The sequence below is a fragment of the Aquila chrysaetos genome, chromosome 4, assembly GCF_900496995.4.
Source record: "Aquila chrysaetos chrysaetos chromosome 4, bAquChr1.4, whole genome shotgun sequence".
In the NCBI taxonomy this organism is placed as follows: Eukaryota; Metazoa; Chordata; class Aves; order Accipitriformes; family Accipitridae; genus Aquila; species Aquila chrysaetos.
This window is the reverse complement of record NC_044007.1, coordinates 42,901,013-42,922,082: the sequence shown is the minus strand read 5'-3', so window position 1 is coordinate 42,922,082 and position 21,070 is coordinate 42,901,013. Positions and strand designations below refer to the sequence as shown.

Genomic DNA, 21,070 nt, shown 5'->3' with positions numbered 1-21,070 from the left:
TTCTCCAGACTAAACAACCCCAGTTCCCTCAGCCGCTCCTTGTAAGACTTGTTCTCTAGACCCTTCACCAGCTTCATTGGTCTTTCTTTGGACACGCTCCATGCTGATGCTAATGTACTTGAAAAATAGGATAGTCAGAGAACGATGCCATCTAGTCCTTCTGCATAGTTTCTGTGATACAAGGAATGCGTTCAGATTCTGGTTACTCTTAATTCCTGTTGCTTCTTCATCTGTGTCTATTTTAGTATTTGATAGCCCTTTCTTTTAATTCCTCTTCTCACTCAAGCTCAGGCTTTGAATTTTAGCTTATATTGTTGGAGTGCACTATGTAAGACTTCATGGTTTGAATTCCTGTTCATGTCCAGGCATATCAGTCAGCACCTTGATTTGCTTTAGTTTATCATCTCCTATGCATGTTGAGTCTCTGCTGGGAGAAAAATCTTTCTGCCTGTATACAGCAATTATGGTTAAGGTGTTCAAGTAAACAGTTCTATGTCTTAGGACAGATTTGAGATTTTTTTTTTTCCAGGAAAGGATTCTTGTCTTTTTGCTCCAGGGAAATAACTTACCTGTCTATCCTGCTCCCTTCTTAAGATGTGCAAGAAATATTTGTGGAGAAGCAGCATGGGAACAGGAAGAATTTATTTTAATCCAAAGAGTAGATGTAGTTTTCTAGTGAAAATGGGCAAACATTGTATATATTTTCTTAGACGCTACATAAAGTTTTAGAATGTTGAAGGGAAAGATTATATAGGTATTAGAAGTACAAGAAGGAAAAAACGAGGCACAAAAAATACCTTGCTTGGTGTTTGAAGTTAACAGACTTGGCTGCATTTAATGGCATATTGGATAGATTACACAAAGCTCTCCCACTCTCACCAGTAACAACATCTCACTGCTTCTAAAAACACATTCTGCTTGCTGTAGCAAGTTTCAGTATTCTGAAAGTTGTATTAGGAAGACCACGCTGCCTCTATCAACCTTTCCAAACAGATAGTTAGGCTCAATCCATATGGGGACAGCAGTGTTGCAGTACTGCATTTTTAGGCAAACTACCAGTGATGATAAGCCTCAGGGTTGCATTACCTAACTAAGCTCCCCCCCACCCTACCCCACCCCACCCCCCCCTCCACCCACCCACCGCCCAGAGCCCGCTCCCTGCTCATCGGGAGATTTGGGCCATACCGCACATCTGTACCGCCAACACATTACAAGGCAGGGATTCTCAGGCTGGGGGCAGCCTCATCCACTAAACCAGTACTGTATGGTGCAATAGTGTAGGAATGTACCAGCTCAGACTTGAAACTACTTTCTACATGTATTTGCATAGTGCTACACTTAATTAAAGCTTTTTTCTCTCTTTGAGAGACTTTTCTTTTTTCTGTCAGGGCAAAGTCTTGGATGTAGCATTCCTACTTTCCAGGGTACTGAACCACTAAGCTCATGTGTTTGTAGGAGTCTATCTGATTTAATGGGATTATTTATCTTTGTATAGTCTCTCTAGAAAAATGGCCTAAACAGTAGATCATTAGCAAAAGCAAGACAGTTTCTCTTCTGACACTGTCTTTTGTGGCATCCAACAGAGAAGGTGCCCACCAAGGGGTGGACTCTGGTGGGACAACAACGACTCTGAGGCTATACTCTGAGACTGGACCGTGAACTGCTCGAAACACAAAACCACAGATCCAGACAAAACTTCTGAGGCTCTCAGATGTATGTACATACTTGTTTTGGGAACCAGGCAAATCCTGGCTACATGATTTCCTTTGGGGGAATTTAGCTGTTGCATTGCTATTATACGTAAGTTTTCTTCTTCAGTCTTTCTGACTTCAGAATATCCTCAAAGACACAGGGGAACCTTCAAGAGGTTGATCATTGTCCTCTGTCGAATCTGTAGGAACTTGTAAATTAAACTGGTTGAACACCAATTATTAGTCATCAGTGCCGTAGGACATTGATTTTTACTGTATGCTGTAAAAACAATGAAATAAACATAAACATCCTAATCACTTTTACAACGTTTATCAAATCGCTCCAGTAAAGCCTTCCATATGCTGCCTGGGATTGTTTGGTGCTTGCTTATGAGAGTCTGGATGGCAGTCTTTGTCTGAAAAGAGAAGAGAAAATTGCCTTTACAGACCTGCTTATGCAAGGAAGAACAGTATAATCACTGACTTCTCAGAGGTTCAAGAGGTATTGGGAAATTCACACAGAAGATCTGCAAAATTCACACAGAAGATCTGCTTTAAGAAGAAAGTTGTGTTTTATATTAGCTAGTTGTCTTAATGACACTTTCCTTGGAAATGAAAGGAATAAAAACATTGATTGCAGTTTGGATAGGCTCAAATTATTGAGATTTATCAAGCCTGAGCATGACTAAGTCAATGTAGCCTTTAACACATGCAAACATTAAGTCTGTGCAATCTCCATCCCTGAAGGTTTTCATCAAAAGCACCGGATAAAGCCTGACTAACCTCATGTGATCTCGCAGCTGACCTTGCTGGGACCAGGAATTTGGAGTAGGGACCTCCGTCTGCCCTTCCCAACATGAATTTTTCCATAATTGTATCATACACAGCATGCACATAATAAGAGAATTCATATCTAAGTTCTGTTCATTTTTACTCTACATGAGACTCAAATGCAAATTTGTGAAGAGAATGCATAAAAAATTCTGTATTTCTACTAGGGATAAGAAATAATCTCCCTTAGTTTTTCCTTGTGTATTTAAACTTGAAAAAGAGTAGGTATATACTCCAGTGATTTACCCCAGAGTGATGGTAGAATGTCACTGGGAATATAAGAAAACAGTAGCCAAACCTTTCCTGACAGATTCATGTCCTGACTCCTTTCCAGGGCAGGATCAGATAGAGGTCAGCCAGGCCACTGCTCATCTCAAACTCCATTTAAGTTGTTTTTTTTTTTTTTTAACTAATATGAGCCACAGAAGACCTAACCGTACTCCCACGGAAGTGGGTGATCAAGGGCTTGACTTAGTAAAGCAAATCAATGTCATGGGAAATTTCAGTTTCAGTTTTGCAGGTACACAAAATACTCTTCCCCCAAAATACAAGAATATGGATAACCGTAAGGGCAGTCTTAGCACTAATACTGCTTCCAGCCTCCTAAACCTGCTAAGACCAAACTCCACAGCTTGCTGGGGCAGTTCCCTTGTAACAGACCAAACCTGTCTTTCTGGTTTCACTGCTGTGAAGCCCAGAAAAATCTGCAGTAGATCCTTAAAAAAAGGAAAAAAAAAAAAAAAAAAAAAAAAAAAAAAAACAAAACACGAAAGAAAAGCTAAAAAGAAAGAAAAGCTAGCCTTCTTCCATCTTTTTGGGGGGCAGCAAGGTTTTTTTTCATCAGTGATTCCTAACAAGTGTTTTGATCTGTTTATTCCTAGGCCATAGCAGATTTTTTTTTGCATAAAGCCCTCCTTTCATCTTCTATGAAAAATTTTTAAAAGTGTTTTCTGTATAGACTAGTATTTTGAAAAATGTCTAAACCCTGGGTCTATAAACATTTTTATCCTCCTGGGCACCACTGATTTCACCAAGCTGTAGGTACTCAAAATATTTTTATATTTTGAATGCAAATTTTTTTTTTAACATTTTCCTTTTGACACTGAGACTAAAGCTCTTGTGAAACTTTGTTTCTAGAGCCCTATGTTATTTGGAGAAGATTCTCAAAGGTATTTGTTATACATGAAATTTATTTTCCTAGCTGCTAAAAACTGAACTCAAAACATAGTATACATAATTTCAGTTATCAAAGTTATCAGAGGCATGGGAGAAACAAAGTTAGCATGCCAAGAAGACAGAGCTCACACATTCTGAAAGGATGAGCACATCCCAATCAACTATTACTATGTCAATACTTACTAGTAGGTATCCGTACATTAAACCTGGAGCTCAACTGCCCATTGCTTTAACAAGCTAGTAAAAGGGTATTTGTCTTTATTCAAGCATATAAAAATTTAGTTTCAAGTGCATATAATAGACGGCAAAGTACGTAGTTCAGTATTGCAAGGAGACCTAACTTACCTTTTCAACTAATTCTTCTGTAGTTATATTGGGATCATAAGGGATTGGCTCCCCAATGTATGTGCGAAATTTAACTGGAAGTCCTCCGTACGGAGGAGTAAACGGCAATCGAGTACTTTCATACAACTGTCTAAAAAACCCTGAAAGAGTTTAAGGAGGAAAAAGTGAGATTATAGTCAAGAAAACACAATCCAAACTTGAAATCTGATTAATATGGAAGACTTCTTAAAAATGCATGCTTTATCTGATAGCCAAGAAGAAATTACAGGATTTAGGTAACTGTCCACCAAAACAAAGCTCGATAGACTTCACAGATCACTCAAATAAGACTGCATTAAAGAACCAAATCACAAAGTACAAGCCAGTTATACACAAGCTATTTCCATATTTGAGATACCTCTGACCCACAGCAAGCGTTAGAGAATCCAAAGTAAGCAGAAGTCTGAAAAGCAAAATCTAAGAGAAAAGTGAGAGAAAACATTCCAAATACTTAAAATATATTTTAAAGTTCTTACTTCTTTCTTTAAACATCCTATATCCTTCCCGGACATTTTGAGTATACATTGGAATGATGGGCTAAGGAATCGCAAAAAAAAAAAAAAAGGTGGAAATGTTATACCAGGTTTGAATTTATGTTTTAGTGCCTGTTAATGCAGCTAAGAAAATCACTTGAATACAGAGGATGATTATCAGTCAGTTACATAGCAAACAAGGAATCTTGTTATAAAAAATAAACTCCAGAATAGAAATAAAATTCTGTTTCTCAGCTCCCACAAACATTGCTGTTTTAAAGTCACCACCTGGAAGGAAAATGACTGACATTGTATTAGAGGTTTATACCTTTCATTTTGAATGTACATTATAAAAGTTAACTGAGATTCTAAAAAAAATAACTTGTATGTTATATATTTATTGCGGTATCACTGACTGAAACATAAAATGAAGTTTTGCAGTTTCTCTGTTTAAAGCTTACATCATGTGTGGTGAATAGGAAAGTATTCCCTTTGTGAAGTCTTGCAGAAAGCAAGACGACATTCATGTTTGGCTCATCTCATTTGCTTCTCAAAGTAAGGTCTCACTGAAGCAGTAATGTTTGGATAATACCGCACTGGAAAAAACTTCTGCAGATCCCTTGGACAGATAAGGCAATTGCATGCCCTCATTGACCTGGATTACATGCCTTCTGGAGGGCAGATCCTTAGGCAGTTACAGAACAAGTTCACTTCATTATTGAGACTAAAAAGACAGACACTTGACACACCTGAACTTGAAACAGTCATACCTTACAGCCTGAGGTAAGATTTCATAGTTTGTAGACAAACTTAACAGTGATTGTATCCATATGTACAATGACTTTTTTTCCCTCTATTGCCACTTTTCATTTTTTTGAAACTGTATTTTGAGCATGTTGTTGCAATTACTTGTCCAGAAGGTAATGAAAGAACACCTTTATGCTGTTAAGAATCACTATCAGAGAACAGAAACCACAGGATGAGAAAAAAACAAGCAAGAAAAAGACCTAACTAGAGCCTAACAAAGAACTCAAAGTGATGGAAACCATTTAAAGGAAAAAAACCCTGACATATAACAAAAATATCAAACATACATAAAGTTGTATTAGTAACCCCTTCAGAATGAGAAATTATGGGAAATTATTAGAAATAAACCCTTAAAAATAATCAATAATGTCTTTTAAAAGCATATAACTACTGGACACTAAAAATATCACACTTAGCTTCAGCTATTGATTGAATACTGTATGTCTAACATTTAAAATGTTTGAAACCCACCTATCATACAGACACAACACTTAAAATTTTAGGAATAGTGCAAGAGAAACATATCTTAGGCTATAAAGAAATCTGGCAACTACGAAAGTCACTTGCATACAACGATCCGCCAATGAAGTACAGAGTGGGTAGCAGCATTCAGTCCCTAAGCTGATAAAAACTGGTACACACATAAAAGCTTGCACCTGTAAAGCAGCACAATCAGATCTGCAGTAACCCACAGATTTAGATCTGCTATGCTGGAATTGAGCTGGATCACACCCGGCCAGCTTGAAAATCACAGAATCACACAGGATAGTTGAGGTTGGAAGGGACCTCTGGACATCATGTAGTCCAAACCCCTTGCACATACATAAGAATTTTATAAACCATAGTCCCTGTTGATCTTTTACCTAACTAGACTTGAACCCATTTTTTTTGGCACAGATAAAATGCAGGGATCTTCAGAAACAATGATTCCTTCCCATTAGCTTGTCAAACTCCAGCCATAGGCAGAGTGTTTCTGAAGCTCAGGCCCCTGGCATAGATAAATTTGACTGAGACAAATATATGTCCCAGAAGTTCATTGAGTCATAACATTAAATAGGAACACTCTCCTTCTCTGACCCCAAGTAAGCAGAGTAGTTATATAAGATGAAGTGGAAACTTAATGTGGAAACCTATAGGCAAGGACTGAGGCTAAAACTACGTTCCTTGTTTGCTTTTCTTCAACTTTTTCAGTGGAAGAACTGTTGAACTTCTGTAACATTATAAGAAGAATGGGAATGTCTATTCATATATAAAGTTGGTTTTGTCTTGAAGTCCCCATTCAAGTCATCTGCGGCTGGTTATGAACCACCATGTAGTCATTTTGAATACTGTAAAGTGAGCGTGGTTCTTTGATTGATGGCTACACTGTAGGTAGAATAAATTCAAAAAGACACTTACGGTCCTATCTTGCCTTCATCCAGGATCCGAATACATATTAGCAAAACATATATAATTGCTATTATAGAGCAAGTTCTGATAGTTTAGATGAGTCTATCCTTAGTCTTCAGTCAGCCTACAAGACTGGTTTGGCCAGTATTGAAAAGCATGCAGCAAGAACAAACAAACAAACTCCAAATTTGTCAAAAGATGGAATCCAGTCACTACTATGGGCCTAACTTTATAGAAGAAATGGTATATAAGGTTAATATTGCTCCCCCTACTGTTAAATGCACAGCACTAGGGGTTTTTTAAGTGTTTACTTATCTAAGATGTGTATGACCACAGATTTCCAGAGAAATATGAAAGATGCCCAAAATTTAGTGGAGCCTGCAAGCTAATTACAGTGGTGCCCACCATACTGGGATCTGGTCAGACTTCCTGATCGTAAAAAAAACCAAAACTGAATGAGTGCAATAATAAGTGATAAAAGAGCCAGCAGCACTGTAAAGGTGAGCTGAGGCTAGCAGGTGTCAAAAGGAGAGAATACTCTCTCTGTCCTCCAGGTAACAGATAATCCTCCGTAGTGTCTCTTTTACCAAACATGTTGTACAAATGACCACAAGAACCTTTCACACTGCAAGAACCTTATCCTCAATGAATACTCAATTCATTAAATAAAAAAAAACACAAACCCTGTCAACAGAAAATGTTAGCAATTTTAGATACTACTATTCAGCTATTTCCATGTGCTTCTAAATTATGGAAGACTGGAATGACTAAGAGGATTACTAGCAAGGATTTTTGTGATGTGTTTTGATCAGGGTGACGTCCTATATTAAGGGCACTCAGAGTTTTTTATTCAATTTTTATTAAAAAAAAAACTTATTACATTATAGAATTACACTATAAGGTTCCAAGTGGAGTGAAAACATCTGGGAAAAGATTGTTCAAATGTTTGAAGTAGCTTGGAAGACAGATATGAAAGCAAAATGATTAGAAATCACTCAAGTTGTGACACCTCTTTCTGACTGTTTGAGTATATTATTAAATTAATATGTAAGAGGAAAAACTATAAGGGAATTCAGAACGCCCATATGAATTTGACTGGGTTTATCCTATTCACATTCTGTTATTTTCCTAGTAGTGGTGGTGTACAGGCCCACACAATATATGAAGTATCGTGACTAACATTTACGAGCCCACACTTTTGAGAAAAAGAACAGAAGAGGGAACAGAAGCACATGAAACATTACTTTTAAAAGGGCACATAACAAGACAAAAAAGAGGTAGAAATAGGACTCCCAGCCTAAAATTACTTTATCCACTGGGTAAATGCCCCTGAATTTATTCTAGTGTTTAGTTATCTCCCCACAAGATTTCAGACATCAAGTTATGAAGAAACATTAACCCAAAGCATGCATTTTGCAACCCTAGATACTTTGCAGTAGGAGCTATAGCACAAGAGATCAAAGCAAAATCTGAGAAGCAACAAATTGGATGGGGCAAGAAAGAGATGTAACTGCACAAAAAACCTGAAACGGGTGGTAAGAAATTCAAGTTTCATGGGAAGAACTCAACTACCTGTACAGATCCTCCTATATAGACAGAAAAGGATGATGTTTATGTGGAAGGCCAAAGAAGAGCACTGCAATTGATGAGATATTAAGAAGAATGTGAAGAGAAATTATGGTTGTGCAACTAATGAGAAAGCAGCAGAAAGCTCATGGCAGAACAAGTGAAGACTGGATGTGTACCAGTATTGTCAGACACAAAGAGCGCTAGGTATGCTAAGTCTAAATTAATACAGAAAACTCATCTCTAGTGGTGATCATGATGAGAAGTGACAGTTAGGAAAAAGACAGGGTTGCTGCTCTTTCAGGTGTATGCCATCCCAAATAAAATTATTTCCCAGAGACTATACCAGAGAAACAGTCTCACATGTGGAGTTAGATGGGAGAAGTCAGAGCCAGTGGTAGAAGTTTGTATTTGTAGATCATCATCCATACAGAAAATATAACTGAAACCGTGGCCATGTGTACGTTAGTGCAGTGCAAACCAATAGGAGCACATCTCTAGAGGATGCTAAGGATCTGACATCAACACTGAACAGTGTTATGTTTTTATGTAGAACTAATTCTCGTCTGGTACCACTGACTGAATGCCTGTTTGCAACTGGAGAGTATTAGGTCCCACTTATGGTTTAGTTTCAGCCAAATGGAATGCAGCTCAGGTATTCTAACACGTTCCATGATGTGAATGAAAGCATGGTAAGTGAGGGAGATGGAAAAACTGCTTCAGAGGTACACACATGGTTCAAGCTCAGACACTGATGAAGACACACCTTGGGTTAGTTGATGCAATCTTTCACAAACATGAAAAAAGGTAAGGGTGAGAACAAAACCCTGGACCCTCCCAGAATAAATGAGAAGAAAGAAAGATAAGGATAATACATTAAAGACCCATAAGAAAATGACTGGGTATGTAGAAGCAAGATAAAGATGCAAGTCTAGTAGGATGAGAAAAAAGAATGAAATCTTACAGAAATATGGAGATGGACAACTGAAGATTCCTGAAATACAGTCAAGACAAGAAATTGGATGCCTGCATGATGGAACTGGAACTTCAGAGATGGATGGCTTGCAACAGTCAAGAAAAAGCTACAGTTCCATAAAACCCTTGCTCCCTACAGATTAATGTGCTTGAGGAAAGTAGTGGGAAATGGAAAAGAAATCTTTACTCCCAAACCTTTTCTTCTGTCTGGAAGATTTTCCAACAAACACTCCTAAGCTGCATTTTATAATGAAGCATGTATACAATAAGCATAAAGTAGGATTGGTAACATGTAATACTCACCACTTTTGCATCTAGAGCGACTTGAGCAAAGCCTTTTCGATTTCCCCACATGAGTCGATAACTTTCATCACTGAATAGTGCTTCTCTAACTCCACCTGGTGAGATGGATACCAAGTGTCCATTCTTCAGTGCAATGAGACACTCCTCCCTTGTACCTAGCATAATACCCGTCACTTCCAATAATAATTTAAGTCCTGCAATAAATAAGTAGCAAATACATACTATTATAACAATATATCACAAATACTGCTTGCAGGTAGGAACAAGATTACAGCTAAATGAAAATCTAATAGCTATATATTTAGACTAAGGCAAATTTGTACAAAGGAAGTAAAACACCTACAGAGTAACTATTGGCAAAATGACAAATACATGACAGTGTTTTTGCCCAAATGTTATGAAGATGAAGGAGCTTATCAGGGGCATCTCAATAAACTAATGCCTCCACATGCTATTTTCCATAATTATCAAAACACCAGCCATGCAACCAGAACTTATGCATCATAGCTAGAAATCTGAAAATAAACATCTATTCCTCCCTCCTTCTTTTTAAATATTTTAATACAGAAAAAAGATACAAATTTTCAGTACAAAGAAGATAACTACAAAAATAAATATGTGACAAGCAACATTTTAAATGTTGAGGTTTTGAGTTGTTAAACTGAGTATTTTGTTGTTAAATTGCAAACTACGTGGATCAAGTTGGACTGCTGTACAACTCTTAAGATACATGAATGGCAGAAGTCAGCAGGGCAGTTTCAGCACTGCATAAACAGTTCGATGAATCTCCTTCCTTTGTTTCCATAACCAGGATTTCTCCAAAGGCCAGACTGAGAACCATAGAAGCATTCTATGTTTTCTTACATCATCTTCACATTTTAAATCAATCAGTTTGGAACTCCCATAGAGAGCTTTAGCAGACGAGAGTTTCCCCAATCTTCAAATTCACTGTTCCAACAGCATGGTTTGAAAAGAAATTGTTTATATTAATAAATGTAAACAACAACTATGGCCTGCCAGAACCTGGTGGCTAGCACTGCAACTTTGACAAAGGTCTGCAACGGAAACTTTGGAAGACAGTGGAAAACACAGTGCTGCATCCTGTAATTGAATTGTATTTAAACTTACTCAAGGCATCATGTTTGATAGATCTTTCTGTCAAAGACAGATGTTGACTATGTTTAATCCCTTTGTGAACTCATATGTATTCCTGTTTTATCCTGCAGCCAGGAATGCCATATCCTTATTAAGCGAATAGGTACTTGCTTTGCTTGGCTTTAAAACTTGCCTGTTAAGAATTATGATGTATCACATGAACATACTATCACTTCTTCCCCTTTTCCAGGTCACACAGAATTTTATATCCTTCAGTCATGCAAGACTTCTGTCCTATGTACTAGCTCTTCAAAGGAAGCCATGCCAGACCTCTGATCATCCTTGTCCTTTTTTGTATCTTTATTACTTTGAGGCTTTTCTGAGATGGAGAGACCAGAGATGGCAAGACCAGAATTCCATGCAGTACTCAAGATGTGGGCACAATATGCATTTTGAGCACATAATGGTATTTTCTGTTTCTTCTTTTTCATGATAAACCTATAATTCTGTTTGCCTTTTGGCAATTGCTGAGACTTAAGCTGACATATTCCTAAAGTCATGTAGAAAATTTAAAGCCTAATTACATGTTTATGTGTTTAGACTTGTTTTTCTTTCCTTGTGGACTGCATTATAACTAATACTGAGTTTCATCTGCCATTTAATCAGCCAGTGATTCAGTATTGGTAGATAACCGTACTCCCTGTGTGGGCTTTTACTGCCTTGAAAAAAAATGGACAGTGTAAAGCTTTGTCACCTCACTACTTATCTAGATTATGATTATTTTGAACAATATAGGTGCCAGCACTGATCTTCATCTGTATACCTGGTGAATTCTGCTTCTTTGTGAATATGAGATATTTATTTCTACCCTTTATTTCCTACCTTTTAGCCAGTTATTCATTCACAAGAAGACTTCTCCCATAACTGTAATTAATCCAACAGACTGAGGTTCAGCATATGCTCCTGAGCATTCTTTAAAGAACCAATCTGTGAAGTAGAACATTTGTCTGCAAAAAGCAGGTATGATGGAGCAAGAGAAGGTTAGGGAGAAGTTTCACTCAGTCTATTACCTTTAGCCACATTTCTACTAATGCAGCAAGTGGGGAGGCCTAATCTCCGGTATTTGTGGTCTTTTTTACCAGATGCCTTTTTGGTAGCCTTTTTATAGGTTGACACTGTATTTGCCACCTTCTGTTCCTCTAGCATGAACATAATTCAAGCAATATGTTATGTACACATAAGTAGTCTGGGAATTGCACAGCTGAGAGTGTTGCTTGGTCCTGACAATAGTTTACTATACATTTGTAATAAAAAACTGTGCTATGGACACTTCAATTTGAAACAGTACCCTCTCACTTATCCCTTAAAAAAAGAAGTCTCCTTTGTAACATTCTAAGCTTTATCTTCCTTTAGGGGTCCTCTTAAAAGCCAGTCATCTCTTGATGGCTTCATGCTTCTGATGTGTTTAGTACTACACAGTATTTACTAAGTACGCCTTTAGCAAATTCTTCATCATCATCTTTCTAGGGGTGCCTTAGTATGTTCTTGCATCAAACTTGCTTGAGTTTATGCTCTTTGTTTTCAGTGTTTGGGCACAACTTCCTTTTCTGAAAAATGTCCTTCTACTTTTAAATAGCTTCCTTTACTCTTTATTATTATAATAATTTTTAATATAAGTGGTATAAAGGTGCCTTTAAATAATCTCCCTGCTATTCCTTCTGGGTGTTCCTTCTTTATGCCTTGTTTTTCTAAAAATAAATGAGGTTTGCTTTTCTGTATCTTCTCCTTTTCACAACAGAATTACTTATTTCTTTCTCAGTCTACCATGTGTTGAATGTATTGTGGCAGTCAGTATTACAAAGCTCTCTTCAACAGTAAAATCTTCAAAGAAGTTTTATGTCCTGCTCCAGGCTTTGATCAAAAGATAGATTTGATGTCACACCCCACTACAATGGCTACCCAGTGTAGAGAACAAGTAGGTAATAATTCATGTCCTACCATTTACTGGGCTCTTCTGCACACATAGCCCATTGCTGACCAGACAGCACTAGGTCAATAATATAGTCCTATCCTACACTTTCTACTGAGGCATGACTTTTCATCCCAAAGGGATTAGATAATGTCTATTTGTTGGCTTTGGAGGGTCTACTAGTGTTTTTATGACCTTCCACTTGAAAGACAGGATATTCTACCCTGTTTGCCCTTCTGCATCTACCAGCTTTCAGTTTAAAAGTCTAAAAGCAGTCTTTTAGTTTAAAAGCTGTCTTGAAAGTCTAATAAATGTAAATTTCACCAAAACCAGCAACAGGTTGAGTGAATCCAGGGTGCTTAAATACAAGAGAACATGTTCTTACCTGGTAAACGAAAGACAAAATGATCAGCTACTGACAGACAAAGTCTTTTCTTCCAGAGAAAGAGCCTAGACAAAAAGTAAAGGTAGTCTATAGGAATAGCTCCATGGTAATACACAAGAATGCCTGGTCCTTCTGGTAGGTTTTCCACACCATGAAGCTCATAACCTGTTTAGGATGGAAAGCAATACACTGACTATGATAGGTGTAAATCATCTGGCAATTTAAAGAAAACTGTTTACTATCCTTTGTTAAATGACTTTCAGGAAGTTCTGAAAGCCCCTGCGGTAGCTTTTAAAAGAATTAAGTTCTGGATGGAACTTTTGGTCAATAGCAAAGAGAAAGCCCCTCAAACACCACAGGTTATCGGTGGACTAATTTGTTGGTCAGTTTAATCACTAGACGAGACTTGAACCTGACATCTTCCCCAGTGAGGGGACTAAATTAATTATTTCCCATTAGGAACTTTTCCCAGTCCAAAGCACAATAATTAAAAAAAATTACTATACTGACTGGTGTGAAACCGCTTCATCAGCAGAATGAGAGGCAAACAAGCAGTCAGGATGCTTTCCTGAAATACGGAAGCATGAATCTCCATTCTGTGTTAGACAGAATGAAAAGTTTGGGATTTTACACAATAAAAAGCTGCTCTGGTTGAGATGTTTAAGTCCAAACCAGAATCTGTAAGAATCCCAAAGAGAGGTTCTCTCCACAAGAGTTAAATGTATTCACAGTGGAAGGGAATTTCCTCACAGACATGGACTTCTGTAAATCCCTCTCCTGACTCTTCCTATGTTTGATTTAGGTTTTAGGTGGAGCCAGACTAGGAGGCTAGTGTATAAAAAGGCTTGGGAAAGCCACAGCTTCTACCAACTAAGAGCTCTGTTCCACCTTGCCTGCCTTCATCACCATCCCTGCTACAGCTCCTATCATGAGCTGTTCGGGGGGAAGGATGGGGATGAAGCAGGCAGAGTCCTAGGAAGAGGTGGAGAAAGTTTTATACTGCAGGATGTTCAAAGATTAAGGGAAAAAGCTGTGAGGAAGGATAGCAACACAGATAACAACCTGTTATTCTTCATCCTTAGGGCAGCAAAGTTAAGTCTTGCTGATAGCCTTAAACTACTTCTGTGGGAAGAACAAAAGCCTAGCATGTGGCTGCCTATCCACTTGAGAAATTTACCCTATATAAACTAATTTCTCCCTTTCATTCTGCTTATTCTGTATTTCAATCAGTGTTTGAGGCAGAAACTTTTGGGTTAGGTGCCATACAAAGTATAATAAACGTAATTTCTTTGCATCCATTTGGAAGAAATTAAAAAAAAAAAAAACTAAAACTTATGTGTATTTACTATTTATTGTAATTCAAAGCTTCAGACAAGTCATGTCATACTTACCATGCCATATTCTTGCATATATATCCCAAAAGCTTGCTATTGTTTTCCTTGCACTATCCCAAACATCACTCAAGGGATCTGCTTTTACCTCACCGTTCTTCTGATATATTAAAAGCAAAATATTAGTAAGGTAAATGAAAAAGAGGATTGTTAAAGGAACTATAAAAAAACCTAATATTGCACTTATTGTCAGTGAGACGATGACCACATGAAAAAGGTGTTTCTTCAGGTACTCCACAACAGTCCATTCTTCCAGTACATAGGCAAGGCAGCTTAGGTCGGTCATCAGTATCTGTGCTGAAGCGCAGGATTCCTTTCTACCTATCACGTACTGCATGGAGGAGAGAAAAAAAAAACAACAAAGACAAAACAAACAGCTCTGATTTCTCTAATCATGGAATATTCTCAATTTAGGAAAAAAGTTTTCTGTAGATGTACCTGATGCCTATTTTGGTATAGCACAGAGTCAAACATTTTGTCTGTCTCTGTCATGCTAAGATAGTTGCTGGCAATTGCCATCCACTACTGACTGTAAAGGGTGATGAGATTATCCTATGTATTTATGGGGGGTTTTTATACAGCTGGGTAATAGGGGCTAAAGGACAAGGGCTGGAGTCTACGGAAGCCTCAGGATCCATGCAACATGGCTGATCAGATGATTTCTCTGTATCAGCATGGCTTTTTAGAAGCTCAAAAGAGGGTAAGTGATAAGTATTTTCAGCAGCGTTAGCCAAGAAGACTGCTACCAGCGGTCCAGGCTCTCTCAGTCCTCTGCAGACAGTCCAGCCTGGGCTTCTGGTCCCTCTCAGTCTGGCAGCAGCCGGCAGCGAGGGGAACAAACAGCACAGTGAGCAGCTGAAGAGCCGGCAAGCAAAACCTGGGCAGCCGTGGCTCCTTCCCGAGGCCTGGAGGTGCCTGGGACAGTGTTTGGTACTGCTGGTAGCACTGGGAAGAGCAGCTCTTCGCCGCTCATCCACACAGCCGTGCCAACACACCCCGGCAAAGGCCAAGTGGGCTCCATGGCCCTGGTGATATGTTTGCCACATGCAGCTCCCTAGTTAAGTCTGTTCCTACAGCTGACCCTGCCGGCCTGGCAGCAGGTAGGGGTTTCTCTGGAACCCAAGAGCACTCCAGCATCGCTGGCTGATTTTAAGATTCTTGAGCTTAGCCAGAGTTTTAAACATTGCAATCAGGTTCAGTAATCCCTAACTGAATACAGTTTTTATTTGCTTCAATCAGGTTACTGCTTGTTTAACAAGTAAATTTTTCTGCTCCAATACTAGAACAAGTACCTACAAGAAACAAATCGTAATTGCTGCAGTCAGTTCCAAGATCATAAAGTATAGCAAGTCCAGACTTTTCTGACTTTATGTCTTCAGCTGCTTACTTATATGAGCAAACCTGTGTATCAGGTCTGGCTGAGTTGGAGTTAATTCTCCCCATAGCAGCCCTCGTAGTGCTGTGCTCTGCATTGGTAGCTAGAAAGGTGTTGGTAACACACCAGTGTGTTGGCTACTGCTGAGCAGCGCTGGCACAGCATCAAGGCTGGCTCTCCAACATTTTTGCCCCCCTCAATGGCAGGCTGGGGCTGGGCAAGATCTTGGGAGGGGACATAACCAGGACAGCTGACCTAAACTAACTAAACAGATATTCCATACCATATGATGTCAGCTCAGATATAAAAGCTAAGTAAAGGGAGACGGAAGGGGGGCATTTTGGTCTTCCGGAGCAACCACTACGCGTACTGAAGCCCTGCTTCCCGGGAAGTGGCTAGACATCGCCTGCTGATGGGAAGTGGAGGATAACATCATTTGTTTTTCTTTGCTTTTGCGCATGACCTTTGCTTTCACTTTATTAAACTGTCCTTATCTTGACCCATGAGCCTTTTGTTATATTTTCTCCCCCCTGTCCAGCTGAGGAGGGGGAGTGATAGAACGGCTTTGGTGGGCACCTGGCGCCCAGCCAGGGTCAACCCACCACAACCTGTTATACACTACTCACTCCACTTTTTTCTTCTTTGAAGCCCTAGGTAGAATATAGGGGTGGACTGGTGTAAAGCACAGCTCTGTTCAGAATTATGGATGACAAGGAGTACAGCAAACAGCTACAGCAAAAAGCGGCCACGATCATGCACTAGACTGTAACATGCAGTAAGGCAAGCAGGCCCCAAGGCAAGCCCTGCCGATGAGTAGCTGTAATAGCTATAATTTGGTCTCGTGCACTCCAGTTGAATCTGTCCTTATCTCAAAATCTTCAAACTCCACGTTGGGCACCAAAAAGGACTGTCGTGGTTTAACCCCAGTACACAGCTGAGCACCACACACCCACTCACTCACTCCCCCCCTGCAGTGGGACGGGGGAGAGAACTGGAAGGGTAAAAGTGCAAAAACTCATGGGTTTAGATAAAGACAGTTTCATAGGTAGAGCACAAGCTGGAAGGATAGTAAACTAGGAGCTCAAAGGAAGCAAGCACTGTATTAAATGATGCTCAGCGTGGCACAAACAAAACCAACGTGATAAAGAATGTCTCGAGAATTAATACAGAAATGTTTATATCCTGATGACTGGTGCCTGACTAAGATACAGGAAGATCTGGAAATTGTCACTGAAAAGAGATTTTATTGATAACATGAAAGAAATAAAAGGAATAGTCTGCACGATTCAGATATTAAAACCTCTGCTTAGAAGGTGTTTAAGAAGGATAAAGCTGATGGTGTAGTGCTACTCTGTAGTAAAGAAGTTATTAATTGTTTAAAGTTGCTGATTAAGAGCAAGGACTACAAATTCTCAATGCCTGCAAAGGATGCTGTGCTGACAGAGCCCAGGACAAGGCCATGTTAAGGGCTTCCCTCAGGCCACTCAATCAGAAATACTGAGCAGTACTTGGAATAACTCGTTCAGCCTGAAACATAGGATGAAAGAAGCAACTGGATTTTGCATCGTTATGGGGACTTCAGACTGGGAACACAGACTACTATAGCCAGTAGCAAAACTGGCTTAAAATTGCAGATGAAATGCCCATACCCATAGTAAATGTACCAATAATAACCCCTATATGATATGGGGATTAATTTGGATATATTGATGGCTGACAGGAACCTGGTGACCAAGAGATCATGTAATGTACCAACATTTTAACATTAAAAAGTCCAGGTATCTTCTTGTACCTACCATTCTTTTAAAAACCACCTGAAATGCCCTCTGGCCTCCTGATACTCATTTTTAGTAACTCTTGGAAGACTAGGGAAAATCCAAAGGACTGAAAGAGATTTAAGATTATTCCAAAGTCCCCAAACACAAGTAACTGCAGACTCAGCAGCCAGATAAATCACTGGCAATATTACTGAAAAGCTGCCATGTGACGAAGATAACATGCCACTCATTATAATTTTGTGGGAAACAGACCTTGTAAACAAATGCACCTCTGTTCTTTGAGGAAATTAGAGGTTTAATAGCTTGAGCAGGTGTCATGCACATACAGTTTTACTAGGAGCTTGTCAGAGTCACTTCAAGCCACACATGAGCTGCTACTTGGAACTCACCCTTCCACCAGCCCCTCACCGTGTGTTCTCATCACCAGCCTGGTCTCCCAAAAGGATCAGCTGGCTCCCTGATAACAGGAGGACTGTGAAAATGCTGGCACAAGCAAAACCACTCTTGGGAACAGGCCAAACTTAAGTTGGCCAACAGGATTTATGAAAGTATATTACCAATGCCACTTGACATTTTGATTAAAAAAAAAAGCTCCTTAAAATAGAGCACATATGAAATGAATGATGTCATCAACTGACATGACAAAAAAGTATCCATCAGATGGGAAATGAGCCTATGATGTCCTACATTATTCAGCATTTTCAGAATTTTCTCCTAATATTAATAGGATGTTGACATTGATCAGTGTAACATCCCACTGATTCCTCTTCCTCCATCTTAATTTTTATGTAACAGAAAATTATTTGCTAGCTGGAAGACCACTACATTTAACCGTGTTTGCTCACAGACTACAGTATAAATGAACATAGTAACTTACTCATTTCTGATTTTAAGTTCAATGTAGACACTAAAAAAAGTTTAAGAAAGAAATTAAAATACTTAAATGTGCAAAAGTATTTTTTTTTAAACCTACGAAACAGGTATTAACAGTACAGCTTTAACTGAGGACATATGAAATTAGCTGGGTACACCGGGAGTGAGTTCACTTTACACCAGCTAGCTGGGTGGGTGGGATACAAACTAATTCAACATCATTCCAGCTGAATACGAGCCAGAGTGAAGAAAGAATAAATGGCTGATCAATTGAGGAAAAACTAGAAGCAGCACAGCTTTTCCTGGAAGTTGGGTGCTCAACCAGGTTTCAGTTCCTGCTCCCACAATTCAATTGTACACTGCCTCCAACATTTCATAAGGAAAGAATGAACCCTGATCACTGAACCCCGGACCGTATACAGGAGTCCAATGCGGTAAATGCATCCCTCTGTACTGCCAGTATAACATCAAAGGACTACAACAGGGCAGAACTTCTATTTTTGCCACGTTCTACTGGCTATCTCTCACCAGCCCCTTGCTGAGACCACAAACAAAATTTTGAAGCATCCTGTCTATCAAACACCATATAGAAAATTACTACATAACTACTTGAGTGCCTATTGCAAGGCTACTACTAAAGACCTGCTTGGCTTGATTATGCACTGGAAGACAATGCAAAAGTGTTATCACAACGTGTTTACTCGTAACTGGTTTGGTTTGCCCCAAGTCTCAAAATTTAAGAAAGAAATTTCTCTTCTGCTTTTATCAAACCTGAGCCAAGAGCAGCTCCCATGTTCTTCAATACTGAATATCCCATAAAAGGTTAACAAGTGGGTATAGTGTTTTGTGAACAAACTTTTTTTTTTTTTAATTGTCTACATTTTTCTCATTTCACCTAGTGATGGACTTGAAGCATTACTGTTCTGAGTGATTTCATTGTTCTAGAGAACAACATCTGTGTTGACACACAAGATGTTTGTTTGGGCTCCACCTATAAAGCATATGGAATTCCAGAGTAATAGCTGTATCTACAATGTAAAATTACAGGTGCTGTCAGAGGGAGACAGAACTAATGTCTCCCTATTTAAAGGGAAGCTCCCCTTCCAACAGAAGCCTCCTGTGCTACAAGTCACTCAGATCCCAAGCTCTTACTGAAGCATCATTTCTTGATAATCTTATCAACACTATAATCCTGGGGAACGGAAGTGCAACAATGAAACTGTCAGAAGAGACCTATGGCATCAAAATTAAAACCTTGTAGTTGGCTTTCAACCCTGACTAGAGAGTGGATTGTCTTGGCCTTGCTGCTCACCAGTTTGCTCTCAGCAGTAGGTTTAGCAGAGCACAGTGGGAAGATGGGTGTAAAGTAGCTGGAGACTCTTCCACAGAGAATTTTTTGACGGCCTGCTTTCTGGTGGCAGGCTCCTACTTACTCTTCTGTCACACTCAACTGCTCTGTTTCACAAGAGGAGTAATTTAACAGTTACAACTCTGCATCTTGCCTTTCAGCGTAAATGAAATTCCAATTTTACGTTTCCCAGGTTTTTTGTGGCAGTTCCACAGAAAATAACTCTCTCACTGGTCTCACACTGTCGCCATCCACTTGATTTGCCTCCATTAATCCTCCCATCTCGTGGGCTGCTATGTTTCTACAGCTTTCCCTACCTTCATGGGTTACCAGCACACCCACCCCAAAGCTGAAGGGTCTATCCCCCCCAAACAGAAACTATCAGCAATTACAGCCTCAGCGAATGCGATTAACTCAATTCCCACTCGGGTTTGATTCACCGCGCGGAAACGAGGAACCGTCCCTGGCCGGGCACCGGCGCTCCGCTCCGTTCCCAGGGATGTGGCAGGGGGCAGCTGGAGGAGGGCGTACGGTGCGGAGAGCAGGATCTGCCTCCCGTGGTCGTACCCGCCGCGCTCAGGCGCAAGTAAGATACAGCAAGTGCCAGCCACCTACATTTACCCCTTTTCCTCACCGGCAAACGTCACCAACGTTTTCAAACGTCACTGCCGCGAAAACTCGGGGTTTTTTCCTCCATGCCTGGTGCTATAGGGGCGCTCAGGAAGGACGGTTGCTCAAGCGCACGGGTACCGCAACTCCGCCGTACCCTCGCCCGGCGCCGGTCCCCCGCGGGGGAAAGGGCCTCCCACTCCCACCCCCGCCACGGCCGCCCTCCGTCCCACGCCCGCCTCGCGCCCCCCGCGGCTGCCGGCGCTCCGCGGCCCCCGGCCCCGCTCACCTGACCGCGGCGGCGGCGGCGGCGGCCTGTCACAAGGACCCCGCGGACGCGGCCCCGTCCCGGGATAAGCGCGCCGCCGCCCCCGCGGCCAGGCCCGAGGAGGCGGGGCGGGGCCTGGCAGCCCCAGCGGGTTCCGCGCCCACAGCTGCGTTTTTACTTCTTCAACCCTAAAAACTGCCGGGAGGGGCGCCGGTGGCCCCGCCCGGGCGCCGCGGGAGGGAGGCGCCGCTCCCCGCCGCGAGGGGACGGGGACGGGGGACGCGCGGAGCCTTCGGCGGCATCGCATCCCCAGCGCCCTCGGCCCCTCCGGCTCTCCTCAGCCCCGCCGCGGCGGGGCGCGGGCGAGGGGCCGCTCCCGCCCCG

At 40.6% G+C, this 21,070-nt stretch overlaps 1 protein-coding gene across 5 annotated transcripts; it reads right to left on the bottom strand.

Moving 5' to 3' along the window:
- Positions 1-802: 802 nt before the first annotated feature.
- LOC115340675 (transmembrane protein 68-like) lies at positions 803-20,799 on the bottom strand. Of its 5 annotated transcripts, none has more exons than XM_030012603.1 (7): positions 20,708-20,799; positions 14,436-14,766; positions 13,045-13,209; positions 9,596-9,789; positions 4,559-4,619; positions 4,044-4,183; positions 803-2,107 (listed from the first exon to the last, which is right to left on the bottom strand). In XM_030012603.1, exons 2-7 carry the CDS (start codon positions 14,719-14,721, stop codon positions 2,003-2,005), a joined length of 951 nt encoding a protein of 316 aa, XP_029868463.1. In that variant the 5' UTR covers positions 14,722-14,766; positions 20,708-20,799; the 3' UTR covers positions 803-2,002. The 5 variants fall into 5 exon arrangements, with proteins under 5 accessions (XP_029868463.1, XP_029868466.1, XP_029868465.1 ...); XM_030012606.1 differs by having other exon boundaries at positions 14,436-14,770; positions 20,720-20,794; XM_030012605.1 differs by having other exon boundaries at positions 14,436-14,770; positions 20,715-20,746.
- Positions 20,800-21,070: the final 271 nt, after the last annotated feature.